Consider the following 16,898-nt stretch of genomic DNA (forward strand, 5'->3'; position numbering starts at 1 on the left):
CCAAGTTAAAATCCAAAAATGACATCTACTTCTTCTCTCTCATTAAAAATCCAGAATCTATACATATGTAAATATATTTCATCTCAGAAGTTTAACTAATGAACACAAGATGTCTCCTACTTCACTGAAAAGTCCTTTCTCAGTGTTCGTGCACAAGAGGCTTCAAGTTTCCACATCACATTTGCATAATGCATTGTATTACACACAATATATTTGTTGTTGGGAAATCACCTGTATTAACGCGAGAATCTATGTGATGATGTACAGTGCAAAAAAAAAAAAAAGTGCGTCGTTCCTCTTTAAGGGATGGCTGCACAACACACATTTCTACAGACCAAAGTCAGACAGGTTACCAGAATGAACTAAACAAAGAAGGACATAAGTTACTTACAATAGAAACATATTAGTGAAGCAGTAAAAAGCACAAAAAAATATACAACAGTTACCCTTAATCAAGTCTACATTTATGTCAAAGAAAGAAATCAATTCAAAAACAGAAACTAGAATGAATGAACAACAGCTTCTTCAATTGATAGGGTTTTTCAAAAACTAAATTAAAGAAAATTACAAAAGAAAATTACAAAGACGTAGGTTTGTAGTATTGACTGAAAGAATTGATTTTAAAAAATAAAGGTCTAAGTTAGCCAGGTTTTCTCTCCAGGGTATTTCCAAGTGTTTCTGATTTCCTTTAGCCATAGACTGTAAAAAATGGACGCAGCCACCGTGACGTCACCCACTGATTTGTTTGTGTCTTTGTTTCTTTTCCTGTTTCTTTTCCTGTTTCTTTTCCGGTTTTGAAGCCTCAGTTTGCATTTTCACCATCCCCATCTGAATTTTTTGGAGCCAGAAGTGACCATATTTAGATGAGAGGGTGGAGCTGACCCTAACGCTAGCTGCTAGCTATGTCTATGGTTAACTGTGATAATGCTAATGCTAAAACAAAATGTACTTACCGGAAAGACTGAACATCTGAATCCTTAGAGGGTCTTTTAGTACAAATGAACGCTGAACGAGACTTTTTTAGGCCACCGAAATGTTACAATTAACTTTCATGAACTGAAAACACACTGAAATAGCGACAGCTACACTTAGACTCTGTCAATCTGGGGTTACACCATGGTTACGTTACCTAACCACATTGTCACTGTGGTAGCAACTTGTCAATCAAAATGTAGCCACAACCTAAAGCATACCCTGCTTTATCGTTCTGTTTTACTCTAAATGGGACCATAATTTACACAGTGGACATTATGATATATTGAAGAAGACTTGATACTAGCGATTAAGATCATAAACTCAATAGGAAAGTGTTTACTGAGGTAATAAATCAAGTGAGAAGTAGGGTAATTTTCTCATAAGCTTCTATCATGGTTGTATAAAGAGAACTGGATACAGGAAGAGCACCAGGCTTTGAAGCAAATTTGACATAGCGGCCAAACCGTGTAATTACAACGTCACGTGATGCACACTGACTTCTCCCATAGACTTACATTGTGAAAGAGACGTCTGTAAATCAGCGGATACGTTTTTTTGAGCATCACAACCCCTGCGAAATGACTTGTCTCACTATCAGATTTAAATCTATTCGGTTCTATCACATTTCAAAAGCTTAGAAGAGCCGCATGATTGAATTGTTTTATCCCCATTCAAGTTTGTCAGAGGGCTGAACCAAAAGTAGCCGACTCGGCCAGCGAAAGTCACTAGTGCGCATGCTCTATGGGTCGCACAATGCGGAAGATCCAGGTACTTTCATACCCAGAAGTCATTTTTTTTTTTGCTTCATGCACCACTGAGCAACTTTCATAGGAATGAATGGGGCCCTGCCTCCAACGCTGTATCCAGTTCTCTTTATACATCCATGGCTTCTACACAATCAGACTTCTTTTTGGAGCCTGATGGCCATTAGAGAGAATGCAGGTTTAAGTTACTTTCACATTAGCTTCTTTTTACAGACCCAGAACTACCCACTTGGTCTCAACAAGTCCATGATGTAGAAATGATCAGAAAGCATCATCAGTCAGGATGTAGTCAGTTAGTCATTTCTGAAACATTGATGTAGCCAGTGATGCAGGTATTGGCTGGTTGATGTAACTTCTTTAGTTTGAATCATTGAAAATCCGTTTTTCAATCATCATCTTTGCCTTCCAGAATATTGTGATGTCTGCATGCCTTGTACTACTAATGAGTTAACGTATTATCTATTTATTTCTTTATCACTCTGTCTCTATGTCTCCTGCTGTCTCTTTCACCACAGATAATAAGGAGTATGATGCCTATCTCTCTTACACTAAAGTGGACCTGGACTGTTTGGGCAGGTCAGCTACTGCGGTGCACATGTACTGTATATGTGTTCAACACTGCTTTCTTATGATGTTAACAACATTGGTTCTTAAACACACAATTGTCAGTGACAGCAGCACAAAAGAAGGACTTTCTAACCTTGGTTATGTGTGTTTGACATTTAAGGCTCAAGTCATGAAATGGTTAGCTTGGCCTGGATGAGGAAGGTGTGGGGGTGAATTTTGTTGAAAGATAAACCTGTTCTTTCAAAACCACACTAAATCAAGAAAAGGAAACCGCACTGACTTGTTTTACTTCTTCACAGTAAAAGCCACAATGTAACTTACTTCTTTGTTAAATGATGTTAAGTGAAGCATAGTCACCATGATAAGAACAGTATATCATATCAGGCTTAATAATGTCACAATACATGACTTTTGAGAATTGAAGTTTATTTTTTTTAACTGCCGATGCTATAAATGCATTAACAGCCACTTACAGGTACTCATTTAACTGATGGGTTTTCATTTTATTTTGAATCTGGAGCCATGTTTGTTACTTTATATCTGGCAGGACGAGCAGCGATGAGGAAACTTTTGCTCTGGAGATCTTGCCAGACGTTTTGGAGAAACATTATGGATACAAGCTGTTTCTACCAGACAGAGATCTAATACCCAGCAGTAGTAAGTATCCATCTATCTATCTACCTTACCTCTCTGGGCCGCTGTAGCCCCCAATACCCTGAATTCATCACTCTGTCAGAATAAATAAGTGCGAATCTTCATCATAACACACTTATAGATACACAAACATATGTGTGAAACCACAGGTGTATGTCATACGTGCTCTCAACCTACACAAACACACACTTGTACACAGTTTCTCACACACTAATGTTCTCATTTTTGTAATCAACTAAAACATACACACGTACACAGTTTCCGCAATCTGGACATCTTGCTTATTGTCTAGACCTCACTTTTACGTGCACACACACACACACACACACACCGTTTGTCATCATTTCTGGGGTTATGTGTCACTCTCTGTCCAACTGGAGGGGGAAATATGACTTTTATTGCTCTATCTGTCAATGCTCTGACCTCTCACACATACTCACAGATTCACAGATTCAGGGGAAGACATAACTCTTACTGCCATAAACATGTAGGCACACACCTTCTGTCTATCTACCCTTGTTCTGCCAATCCTAAAAACATATGTTTAATGACAGTAAATGGTGTTTACTTGTTATTTGTACTCTATAACTATATAATTCCAGTTTTGTTGCTTTTCATGTGTTCTCTAAAATTGGGTGAATGATTACATGTCTGTGGTCTGACAAGTCATCCTTCCTGGTCAGGCTGAAAACATGGCAGTTTCTCTCAGTTCATTGGTTGACAGTTTGAGGATAGATTGTTTCCACTGGACAGTGACAGCATGTGGATTAATGTATTGCAGCTGTTGCCTACAGTTGCTCACAATCACAAATGTATAAACTCTCAATATGTAGACTGAACACTATGAAATTGTTTAATAATGAAAAACGTTAGTGTGCAGGGCAATGTGGACACATACAATAAAAAGAATATGAAAAAAATACGCTGTAATATACAGATTTGTCAATATTCTCAGCACACACACACTCACACACATCCATCATTTTTAGGCTCATCTCTGGTCTTGCTTGCTGCAGGAGCAGTGACTGGAGCATTTAGATTGGAATGTAGTGGGGTTCATCTGTTTCATACAGCTGTTTATGAAATAAACACACGCACACACACACACACACACACACACACACATTCTTACATGTCCTGATGTTAGGCAACTATTAAAGTCACAATAACATGAAAAATAAAAATCAAGATTCCCTTTGACAACTAATTTTGCATTTCATATGACACACCTAGTAAACAGGAACATTTCTTTCTATAAAGTTCTATTCAAATTCCCTCTCCTATCTTAAACGTTTACCTCATGATTTACCTGTATGATCACATGAATTCCAACAGTCCTTACAATCATTATGTCAAAAATATGTGCTGTAAGAGATGGAATACAATCATGTCTGATCAAAACTAAATGAACTGTAAGTTTCAGTACAATTTTACCAGCAAATTTGAAGGAATTAATGTTATGTTGTAATGTAACAACATTAAATTTACATCAATCAGCCCGACACGAAATGATGTGATGGCGAAGAAATATTACTTTGAAGTGATGCATGAATTTAAATGAATAGAAATACATACATTTTTATTTTCTATTATCAATTGCAATAAGTAATACTGTAAAGGATGTGATGCGTGTTGTGCTTCTAGTTTGTTTGAGTTAAACAAAAAGAACAAGGTAGCTACTAGCATGAGTAGTCATGGTAACTATGGCTGAAAAACTATAGGAAATAGCTTCAACTTAAGAAACTCCAACTTCATCAAGAGAAAATGACGCCACAGAACTGGTCACATGGTTTGATTGATAGGTGATCACTAGTAATGGCTTTTAGCACCAAAAAGAGAGAAATTATTAAGAGTCTGATTAAGCCAGATCATTTTCTGAAGTTTCATCAAAACCTAATCAGCAGCACATTTTTCATTACCATTTGTGCACTTTCATCAGGGCACTCACATCAACCATTTATTGCAACAAAATGGATTTTGTATTGGTTACACATGGACCACAAAGCAGTCTGTGTTTACTTTGATGGTCCTTTACTATTTATGAGGCTTCAGGGGACTGAATGTGTAATAAAACATAATATACCTACTTTAAAAAGATTGTAAAACACATTCAGTGGTCTGTGAGGTTCTGGGTTAATTCAAATGAACTGTCAAACTAATGGATTAAATAAAATATTGAGCCATTATCCCTGGAGTATTAGCATTTTGTTACCAAAAGCACATTTCTGCTTGCCATAAAAACTTCCTTAAAAAGAATGTGGTCGCTACAATAACTTTATAATGTGGCTAGAAAGTAAAAACTAATGTTTTTTTGCATTATTTAGCATTTTCTTATAAAATACATAAATAAATTTACTTAAATATGGTTCATAATGAATTGGCATGCTCTACATAGTCTGCCCTTAGCCAGAATTATTCCTCTTCCCAACTCATACTCAAAACTAGCACACACAACATGAGCGAAAAAGTCATATTTCCACCCAAAATGAGGCTTCCTCTGTGTGCCCTGGAAACATCCTAAAAACAAATGTCCACTGTGCATGGTGACACACATAACATGCACATGAACTAAAGGTTGCGTACTGTGGAAGACACACTGAATGAGTGACTTAGACACACAGAGAGGTCCCTTTTCTTTGCTTACCAAAGCCGTTGACTGAGCAACACAGCAATGCAACCTAAAATACACCATTCAATTATCCACTCCATTAGCTCTCTGAAATGAACAAGAGAGCGAGAAACAAACAACGGGAACAGAGAGAGGTGGTGACAGGGTCATTGGTTTGTGTTATTTCATTAATTGATTTACATAATCCTCAGAAATAGAGAGCGGGAAAGGAAGTGAAGGGCAATAGAGGAGAGGAGAGGTTAAGTGGGAGGAAAAGAGAAACATGAAGGGAGAGATGGAAACCAGAGAAGAGAAAGAAAGAGACTTGAATTTTGGGATGTTCTGTACTATTTGTGCCCCTCAAATTGAGCGTGAAATTGCAATGTGTTGTTGGAGAGTCTATGTCATTAATTTAGTTAGCGAGTGGAGAGATGGTGAAGGAGAGAGACGTACAGAGGGAGAGAATCTGTTGTTCACAGAACACACACTTTTCAGACATTTGCAGTAAGTACAAATTCGAGAAGTAATGAGCAATTTCATCCAACAAACATTGAGAGCAAACTCCATCTCAGGTTTGCTCACTTTTCACATCTCATCACCTGCCCATTCACCCCTTGAGGTTATTAGTAAGAGCTGATGGTGGTGTATCAGCACAACTCTGATCTCCATTTAAGAGCTGACTTCACTGCACTGTGTCAGAGCCAAATATCTTGCACAAGCACTTCTGTCACTCTGCTATATACTCCTGTCAGTCATTCCAGTCATTTATGAACAAAATGTCTTGAAGGATGCAGTCAGCAAGGGGAAGGCAGATACTATTATGGGGAGGATTTCCTTACTGTTAGACTAAATTTTTTGTGCTTCTTCCTTTTGAAGCTGTTGTACCTTTTCCTGTAATTACTATAAATAAAACATCTCTGTCTCTTATATGTTCTTGTTATTTTTGAGAACCTATTTAAAGGAAATAGTTTAACATTTTGGAAATTCTGTTTATTCGCTTTCTTTCCACGGTTGAGATAGGAATATTGATACAACTTTCAAGTAGACAATTACCTAGCTTAGCATAAAGACTGGAAGAAGGAAGATAAAAGCTAGTCTGGCTCTATCCAAAGTTCAAAAACATGGCTACCAAAAACTAAAGCTGTCTAATTAACTTTATTAAACATTTATATTCAGGGGCTCTACTGGAATATCTTTGCATGATTTCCAGTTCAGAAAACTCCTTATTTATCTTATACTGGCCCTTTACACAGCCGCTCAGTTCAGCCTCTGTCTGTAACAGACTGTTTTAGCTGCTTTGTCTTTACGTTAAGTTTGACCATGTTTAACATAGACATCTTAACAGTATATAAATGACAGAAAATCATAAAAGCATAATTTGTCCCCTTTAAGTGAATTTACCAACCAAAGCTCAAATATACCACGTAGAAATGTTTTTTAGATCTTTTAATTTCTTTTAGTGTATTGTAGTATATTGTATAGCAGTATTACAGAAAGTTGCACAGTATTTTTTGGACTAAGTAAATGTTGAAGGAATAGTTCAATATTTTGAAGAATATGCCTCTCTGCTTTTTATCCCAGAGTGAAATGAAAAGATTGATATCAGTCATGTCTGTGCATTAACTACAGAACTAATGTCAGGATGTGTTTTGCCTAGCTTAGCATGTAGCATTAATACTGGAAGCAGAGGGTAACAGTTAGCTTAGTTCTGCACAAAGTTTAAACAATAAATGCGCCTACCAACCCTAAAGTTTTCTTATTTACACAAAGTAATTTGGTTGTTCAAACCATACTTTATAAGAAACATTTATAAAAAAGCAAATTTGTGATTAGGGGGAGAACAGTTTATCTATCTGACTAGTTGATGACGAGACTCCAGAATACTCAGCACAGTCACTGGACCTACCTGCTATTCACCAAGAAATAGGTACAGCACGTAACTTTGTCTAAAACCACAAATTATCATTTTTACATTTCTGTTCATGTGCAGATTAAACAAGACACAGGGTGTTAATTAGTCAGCTTTAGAGATATTAATTGGCCTATTTGATGCTAAGCTAGGCTAACTAAGTCTGGACTTCAGCTCTGTACTCAACACAAAGACATGAGATTGAGACCCATTCCTTTAAGTGGGAATATTAAGATCGAGTGCTACTGTTAGTTTCTTACTTTCCTTTTTGTCCCAGTAATTTTTTACAGCTATGTTGATGTGAAGGGAAAGTTTCCTTGAAAATTAGCATTGATAAGCTTTTCATCAAAAACAGCATTGACGATAACAAGAACACTTTCAGTTTCCATAGATTCTGGTTGCAAGTGTTTCTTTTATCTTTTATTTATCCTCAACAAGTTAAGCACAGTTCAAAGTTGAAACACACTAACCAATTTTTTTTTTCATCATTCTGAATGACGAATGTCTCTAACTCTACTCTTGTTCTTTTTACCTTTCACTTTGCCTCCGCCACCACCCCCCACCCCACCCCCCAGCCTACATCGAGGACTTGGCCCGTAGCGTGGAGCAGAGCAGACGTTTGATCATTGTTTTGACTCCAGAGTTTGTCGCCAAAAGAGGGTGGAGCATCTTCCAGATAGAGACTCGCCTCCACTCCATGTTGGTTACCGGGGAGATCAAGGTACAAATCAAGACAAAAACAGGAAATAAAACAGCTTCAGAGACTAGTCAGCAAGTGTCATCAACTTGAGAGCTTTTATGGCTTCAATCCAGTATGAAGACTCTACAAACTTGCTTCAAGAGTTGCTCTGCTTACAGTTTGTAATATTCCTCCCTGTCAAATGCCTCTACGTTTGTGTTCCCAGGTGATCATGATAGAGTGTGCAGACCTGAAGAGTGTCATCAACTACCAAGAGGTGGAGGCACTTAAACATACGATCAAGGTATCCAGAGAGAGGGATGAATGGAGGGAGGGAGGGATGAAAAGGTTGATCTAAAGTGTGTCATCAAACACCATCAAACATGCTATTAGACATTAACAATCTCTTCTCTTCAGGTTTTATCCATCATCAAGTGGAGGGGTCCTAAGAGCAATGAGCTATCCTCTAAGTTTTGGAAACAGGTGGTCTATGAGATGCCTGCTAAACGCAGAGAGACGTTGTCCAGACGCCAGGTATACGGCTCTCCATATATTTTACTGCCTTTTAAAATAATGTACACACTGGCACTGCTTTTTTAACAGAGCCACAAACATTTATTGTGTTTACCAAAAACACAATATTACTTTTTTTACTCAACCCATATACACTAATGCTGCCACCTTCTACTCATGTACTCATGCACCATACTGTATAGTGTATAACATGGCTACTAAATGCAGTAGTGCTTGTAGGCACTGCAGTAAAATACACTAAGCTACAGGTGTAACCACAGAAAGACATTATCTCCATGGCATGTTCAGGGGCCTAGAAAAAAATAAAATTTAGTTTGCAAATGTACTTGTGCTTCCCTGGGGTACAGACATTCACAACAAACAGATGGCCTTTGAAATGCCTGCTAACTACAGGTAATGTATGAAAATTTGAATCACAATGGAGAAGAAAATGTGTCCATGTTTACCATGTGTTAACACCTCAGGAGGTGGATGCTCTGATAAGCAAAGAGATGTTTACTTAATGGTACTTTAGAATAATCATCGGCAATCATGCAGAGGAGGATAGTATAATTGTAATGTCTTTTAGTACCATTATAATGATTGTCATAGAATTTGGACAATGATACTTGAAAAGTGTAAATATACAGTATTCTGGGTGTTCACGTACTGCACCATTGCTCTTATTATGATGCTTATAAACACAAATTTTGCGATTTTTATACAGTAAAAGAATTACAATTGAAGCATGTTTATAGTTTTTATGTGTAGAGCAGCTCAGTCAAACTTTGTAATATTAACTCCTTTAGTTTGGTTTACCAGGCAGACTGAGAACAGCACCATTACCAGTACCAGTTTAAGTGAACAGACCTTGATATCTGATAGTCTGCATGCTTCAAAAGCCTGGTTTAACACAAAGAAGAGGTGAAGTACCTCTTCAATTTATGGGCCAAGGAACACACTGCCTAACTTCTTGAAAGATTGCACAAGAATGCTGAAGAATGCAAACCATCCATCATGTTCAGCAGCATACTGTACACTGAATGATAATCAGGTGTGTTTTGACCCCTCACCACCGCCAAACTTTCCAACCTTGGAGGATGACATTTAATGGACTGCCTGAGTCACACATGATGTTTCTTTACCTGCCCTAGTTCACTTGCAATTGGACAGCTTTAATGAACCAAATACATAAATGCAACAAAGTGAACTTTAGCAAAAAGGTTCAGAGCAAAGGAAACTAAACCTCATAGTCTGGCTTAGCTTAAGTTAGCAATAGTGGTTTCAGTCATATCATTCTCAACTGTCATTTAACATTTTCAATACACATACTATAAGCTATACTGATACGGCAGGTGACATAAGACATAAAGCAACTGCTGCATTTTAAGTGAAATGTGTTTGACAATTAATTACAAACCAACAACTAACTCTTGCTCAGGGATTTTATATTTAACCCAAATTAACTTAATCCACTTCATTTTAAGATGTTTAATACAATATTTTTTACTTGCGGCAATTCCAACACTATGAAATCACCTTGACTACTCAAGCAGTCTCCGCAGTGATAACTGTCTCCATGGTAACAGGTGATGGACTCTGGCGAACAGGGCCTCTTTGGTGACCTACAGACCACCGTCTCCACCATTGCCATGACGACCACCTCCGCCTCCCTGGCACCCCCTAGTGAGAGTCGCCACGGACATCATCAGGTCAGCAGCTGCATGTGTAATACTTCAAAGTTATGTTGTTACTCAGGCCTCTTGTTTCTGAAAAATACATTTTATAGATACTAATTGGACTGTGGAGTTTGTTTCCTGTCAGTGGCATTTCAAAAGAGCTAGTTTCATTATTTTATCTGCCGGGGCCCAAAGGTGGAACTGTTTTGACTCGTTTTTGGGTCCCAGCTTCATTTATTTTAACCACGTGCGAAGTAGAGTTGTTTCTTGTTTTCATTGTTCTGCCAGGAATTAAAATAAAGTCTGAAAATCTCTTCAGAATAGCCACATCAGGAGCTTGAAAGATGTGACTGAAAGTTCATTCTTCTTGGAAATAATTTTTGACAAAACACAAGGTCCATGTAGTATCTGTTCTGCAGTTTTCTTACATAAATCATGGTCTTTCTCATTAGACAGTTTGCACAGTTGTCATGGAATTGTGCATTTCCATCTTTCTGATCATTTTAAGAACTTTTTGTTCATGTTGCTTTAAGAGTTCAGATTGAAAGTTTATTCTTGACCTTGAAAACAGTACTTAATAAAACCATCTCACCACAAGGTCCATTTAATTGCCATTTGGAATAATGCTTTTGGTGATAAAAGATGACAGAAAGTTATATTGTTTTTTCTTAACCACAGGTTGCCTTGGCGACAGAGATCCCTGACTACAACCAGATGACCTTGCCACTGGGAGGGGGTCACACGGCTACAGCAAGCCAAATGAGGCATTTCTGCCGCAGCTACGAGTTCCAGCTTCCCTCACAGCCCTCCTCCCTGTCGCCTCCCCTTCCACCTCCCTCCACCGTGCAGTTCTCCACTCTGGGCCCTGGGGGGCGTCACGTCTATTGCAACATCCCTATGACACTGCTGAATGGACAGGTGGGGGGAAAGGCAGTGCCACTTTTTTTTTTTTTGCAGTTCCTACTTAGTCTCTAGCATCCAACATGTGTATCCTTTTCTTAAATGTCCGTGCTGTTGATTGTGTGCATGTACACAGAGTTTAAACACATTTAAAATAAAACCCCTCTTTTCTCCCCAGGGGTTCAGAGCAGTTGACTGGGGAAGAAGAGGTCTGTTTGGATAAAAGAAATGTAGACAGAAAATAGTATCTCCATATCATCCAACCTTAAATATTCTTATAATTCTGACAGACTGGGAAATAGAGATATACAGTATAGTTGTCATGTAGGAGACATGGTGCACCATTGGCATGCAATAGTATTGTATACTGTAAAATGCAGCACCTGCTTTTCTCTTTTAAGTTGTAGCTTCTTTCTAATAGCTGTGTTGTGGGGGAGATTAATGCTAATCACTTCTGTGCTGTGTTTTTCCCAGGTGCCTCAGAGCAGTACACTTGGGAAGAAGCCAGAGCTCCACCTGAACAGCACCTTCGTACCCCTCACCAGCAGAGAACTAAGCTCTGACATCTGGTAAAAGGACTGCTCAACTGGTGCTGGATTACAGACCATTTTACAGACTGCTTTTCACTGGCTTTGGACATGAGGTAGACTGGTTGGTCGACTGGTTTTCATTGAGTTTTTGGGCTGTGTACAGACTTGGTGTCAGACTGGTTTTCCGGAAAGACTGATTTTGGGCCACTTCATCTTGCGCTGTGAACAAAAGACATCTTAAAGACTGCATAAGGCCCAACGGTGGTTGGGTTTACTGGCTGAAGACTGCTTACAGACAAACAGATTCAGATTATAAAACTGATTGTACACTGGTTTTGCACCTACCAACTGAGTACAGACTAATACAAACTGGTATGTAAGATGTGTAGCCATGACTACTGGAAAGGATTCATACAACATGCGTCCTGGTTATACTGTTAGATGAGTCACTGACTTGACTGGTGCAGAGAGTCTGTAGACAGGTATGGTCATGTTGATGTAATGAACTGGAAGAGTCAATGAAAAGGTCCACGATACCGGACACAGGCTACAAAGCAGAACCTTGGAGCACAAAAAATTGCAATTTCCTCGCACACCAGCTGAATACCTGAAAAACCAGTTGATTTGTCAGCTGCTTAACTACTCGGAAATATTGGTCTACTGTAAAACAGAAGTAGCATATTGTTGGAAAGCCAGATGATCATCTGCTTCAAGCTGAGTTCTCAGAATATCGATCTACCTGTCGACTAGGTGGCTTGTCGTTAAACGAGGCAGACTTCAAGCAATGATTTCGGAATACCAGCCCACCTTAAAACAACAAGCCAACCTCTTGAAATACCACTCTACTGCTAGCTACCTGATTTGTCCATCAGAAGCTGAAATGGTTGACTTAAAAAATGGATTCCAGCAAGAATATCAAGATGCGAAGTGATACGCAAAGCAACAGCTAGAACTGCTAACTTTAATAACTAAGAAAGCACAGTTAGCTGGTGTAAATGGAAACATAAACTAGTTGACCAAAAGGCTAGTTATGTCTTGAACTAGGTAGGAGAATGGAAAATGGAGCCGGAAACTGGAAACCAGCCAGCTCATCACCTTGTAACCCAGTAAACAGTGTCCGGCTGGTACGACTCAACTCGTCAAGAGGTGAACTATCCAGCCTTTACCACCAAGCTAAAGGCTCAAAGGACTTGGCTTTTTCTATTTGCATGACCACCCATTTAGATAAAAAATAATCAAAGAAACATAGATAAAAGAGTAAATGACACAATCATTTGTTGCAGCCTCTGTTAATATGGAGGAGAATAAACGTCTTATGTTGATACAGTATATTTGTTTTCTGTCAGGCCATGAAGTAATGATAAAAACTGATAAAGGGAAAAAAGGAGGTGTCCCTCCAAAAACATTCAGAATTTTTTTTTATTATTATTTATTTTGTTTTGTTTTATTTAAAGAGTTTTATCCTTTTAGAAGTTCGGTGGGAATTTTTACCAGGCTTTGTTTTTAATGTTTGTTTGTTACAATAATCTCTGTACAGCTTCCATAACGTATGCATAGATCTATACATGACAGTGATTTGTACCCTGCAATTTCTGTTCACACCCACAGAAGTGTGTTTGCTTTCATTCTGTTCCTCTGTTCATGGATGGATGGATGAGTGAAGGGATGGATGGATGGATGGATGAGTAGATGGACATTTCTCATGGCAGTACAACCCTACTAATGGACTGATGTTTTGAACCTGTCACTCTGGAATCGAGACCACTACCAATCAGCCTAAAGGGGGCTCCACTGCATTAAAAGCCGGACTCCAGCTGAACCAGACCACATTCTTCTTTGTGAGCTTTAAGAAACCAAGATTATTACCGTAATATTTAAGCAAAGTGAATAATGTTTTGAATTTACACAAAGGTACTGTCATTGTCTTATTAGAACAATGGATATTTGAGATTGTTTGATACAATAATTAATTATTTGAGTTGTTATATTCAATGGCAATATACAGTATAGTGGTTGTCTTTTGATTTCTGCTCATTTCTTTGACTATTCTTTGGATATATTGGTTGAAATAATTTAACTAAGAGCAAATAAAAATTCAATGAGTTGTTTTATACATATTGGTTGCTTATCGCATTCAACTGCTTTTTTCTCTTTTTTCTACTTCTTCCCTACTTCCCCCTTGGATGTTTTCATCGTTGGTTTTCTTGCTTAGCTAAGCTCTCTGCGCATCCTCATGTATGGTTCCCGCTCCCCTCCTCCTACTCCATCTCTTTAACAAGTACTCCTGCCTATTTCCTCTTTCTCTTCTCTCACAGTCATGTGATATCAGCAAACTGTAAAGGTTATTGCATGTTATTGCAATACAGTGCTTCAAACACAGCAGCTGAAACAATGAATGAATTGATCTTTCAAATTTCTCATGAATGATGTTAGTTTAACTAACAGCATTTGGGGTGATGTATATTAATATTTTGGATGTTGTGTATTTGTATTTTGGAACTTCAGGTGCTTCATTAAGGTGAACTCTCTCTCTCTCTCTCTGAGAGCTCAGTCTCTCTCCCCACTTTTCATCTGTGGCTGCTTTTAACGGAGGAGCTCATGCGATTGGTCCTCACTGAAGCTCAACCCAAACTTTGCGCCTGGAGGGTTTGATCACATTTGCATTTGTGCCCTGTTTGAGGAAGCTAGAGCCCAAAGACTGGAATAATTATTCAACAACACCATTTATCTACCAAATGAACAACAACTCAGGAACCAAAGGCAATAATTAGAAGGACAATTTAGAGTTATATTTTTCATACACAACTGAACTTTTCTGTGCAGCATTATTAGATTCTTGGTTGCATGAACATGAGTTTAGTGCACTAGAATATTGTTGATAACATTCTCTTCTTTTTATCTTGGCCTCGAGTTTGGCCAACACCAGCATTAAAAACTCCCTCTTCTTATCAGTATGTTTTTCAGGTGTAAATACTTCAGGAAGCCTATTTCTGCACCCTGTAGACACCCTGTTGTTGCATTCTCATGCCTCAAAATGCTTTGCATCATTTGAAAGGTTAAAGGACCTAGTCAATGTTTTGCATATTTTACTACAATCCAATACTACATACTTATTTTGCCAATCAGATTTGAAATGTTGTCCTCCAGTCAAAGTGCCTCCATTAAATGCCAGAATACAGTAATAATGCATCACCCCTCCAAGCTTTGTAAATATCAGACCACTGGATTATGATATCACTACATATCATGTTCCACATACACAACGGACACTGCCTAATCCAAAGTAGCTCACCTATAACAATGTCATAATGTGATGAACGTGCTGATTGGACAAAATGGGGCACTACAATTAAAAGGAAAACCTGTGACAAAAAAGATGTCTGATCCTTCTGACACAACTTTATCACTGCTAATGAAAATAATTCCTGAACAAAATTAACAAGAGATCAACTGCTATTTTTCAAAAACAACATCAACTGAAGTGTTAGAATGATTAGAAAAGATGACATGAAATGAAATGAAATGAAATGAAATGACTGTGAATTAAACATCCCCCTTGCTATGACACTGTTTGGTTACAGCCTGAGTCACAGTGGATGTTGAAACTGATAAGGCAGTTTGGTTTGTAGAGGCTTGCTGCAGGCATTGTGCAAACCTCTGAGTACTTCTGCTACATTTTTATGTTACACATGAAGTTGTCTGAAACATTTGAATCAAATCTTAGCATGCACAGGAGGTTTTACTATACTGTAAAAACATATTATGTAACAATCAAGTAGTACCAATATAAATCTATTCACTAAGCATATGAAACACAAGCAAATTTCCGGCAGTGTGTGTATTTCTGCACTGACAGTCACTGAGTACAATAATAACACTGAAGGAAGCAAAACCAGTTGTGCCAGAGTTGAAATGTCCATGGCTGCACGTCTCACAGATGTGATTTTACACACAGTCAAGGGCTCACACACACATAACGAAATTATTGTTGCGGTTGATTGGTTTCCATTTCTCAAAATTTTCAAAGCTACTGGCAGTTTCAGGTCATATTTATAGACTGTAAAATGGAAATCATAAAGGCATGCCATCAGTCTGAACTAATTAGGACAATCTGTGCAGTCTGTTATAGTACAGCAACTTATTGCTGCCACCAAGACAAAAAATATTTGCTCACTTTCTTATATATATATATATATATATATATATAGAGAGAGAGAGAGAGAGAGAGAGAGAGAGAGAGAGAGAGAGAGAGAGAGAAACTTTTCACATAACAAAATATCTTTTATGCTATTATAAGATTTTATTCACACTTGTGTAAGTTGAATATTGAACCACAATTGGCTCCCAAAGTAGTTGTGATGTTACAAATCCTGCTTGGTACATATTTTCAGTGAGCAGAGAGAAACTTTCCCTCTTCAACAGATTAATGTGAAAACAGCCTTTTAGTGTCAAACTCTGCACATACATCATTCTGCACAGTGAAGCTCAAACATCACAGTGAAGTAACAATAAGAAAAACACATTTTTGTGTGGAGGGGGACTTTAGGGGCAAAATGGCTCAACTGCCACTTCATCCAGTATTTCATACAAACAATTAACCTTGCCTAATTCATGAAGTGCTTATTTCATATGAGCCTATGGAAGAAAAGTCACCGACCATCCCAGAACGGAAGATGACAGAATTAAATAAAAAGTCCCTGATATGCTAGAGGTTGGTTGGATGTTGAAAAACTTAAGAAAACGCTGAATGATTAATATATTACTCATAAACCACAATAATGAAGAAGTTTGTTCAGAGCTCGCTATCTTGCTTTCATTGGCTGTGTCGATGTGTTCATATGCTCTTGTCTACTGTTGACACAATGTCAGAATTTCCTGTGTCAGGTATCATATCAGAGTTTTCCTTCTCAGGCATTCTACTGGCGTGGTGTGCATACATTTCTTGCCCTTACTGGAAGGCGTTTATTGTGACACATTTGCATCAGGTGTCAGGTTTCATTAGCAGCAGACAGTGACGTGATACACAGGCCCGTTCCTTTCACTTCAATTTCAATATGCAATGTAACGAGCTGTGGTTAACATACTCCCAGTACCCAGTCTGGCGACCTTCATAGTGCCTG

General features: G+C 38.2%; 1 protein-coding gene across 2 annotated transcripts in view; it reads left to right on the top strand.

The window, feature by feature from the left end:
* The window catches only part of il1rapl2 (interleukin 1 receptor accessory protein-like 2), a 159,860-nt gene extending 146,689 nt beyond the window's left edge, over positions 1-13,171 (top strand). Inside the window, exons 9-17 of one of the 2 annotated variants that reach the window (XM_042419146.1) lie at positions 2,255-2,315; positions 2,854-2,963; positions 8,053-8,198; positions 8,383-8,460; positions 8,574-8,690; positions 10,259-10,381; positions 11,027-11,266; positions 11,427-11,457; positions 11,723-13,171. In XM_042419146.1, the coding sequence (XP_042275080.1) occupies positions 2,255-2,315; positions 2,854-2,963; positions 8,053-8,198; positions 8,383-8,460; positions 8,574-8,690; positions 10,259-10,381; positions 11,027-11,266; positions 11,427-11,457; positions 11,723-11,811 (995 nt within the window). In that variant the 3' untranslated portion in view covers positions 11,812-13,171. The remainder of the gene's footprint in view (positions 1-2,254; positions 2,316-2,853; positions 2,964-8,052; positions 8,199-8,382; positions 8,461-8,573; positions 8,691-10,258; positions 10,382-11,026; positions 11,267-11,426; positions 11,458-11,722) is intronic. The other variant, XM_042419147.1, reaches the window with a different exon arrangement.
* The last annotated feature ends 3,727 nt before the right edge of the window (positions 13,172-16,898 follow it).

The sequence above is a fragment of the Thunnus maccoyii genome, chromosome 8 (genome assembly GCF_910596095.1).
Source record: "Thunnus maccoyii chromosome 8, fThuMac1.1, whole genome shotgun sequence".
Taxonomy (NCBI): domain Eukaryota; kingdom Metazoa; phylum Chordata; class Actinopteri; order Scombriformes; family Scombridae; genus Thunnus; species Thunnus maccoyii.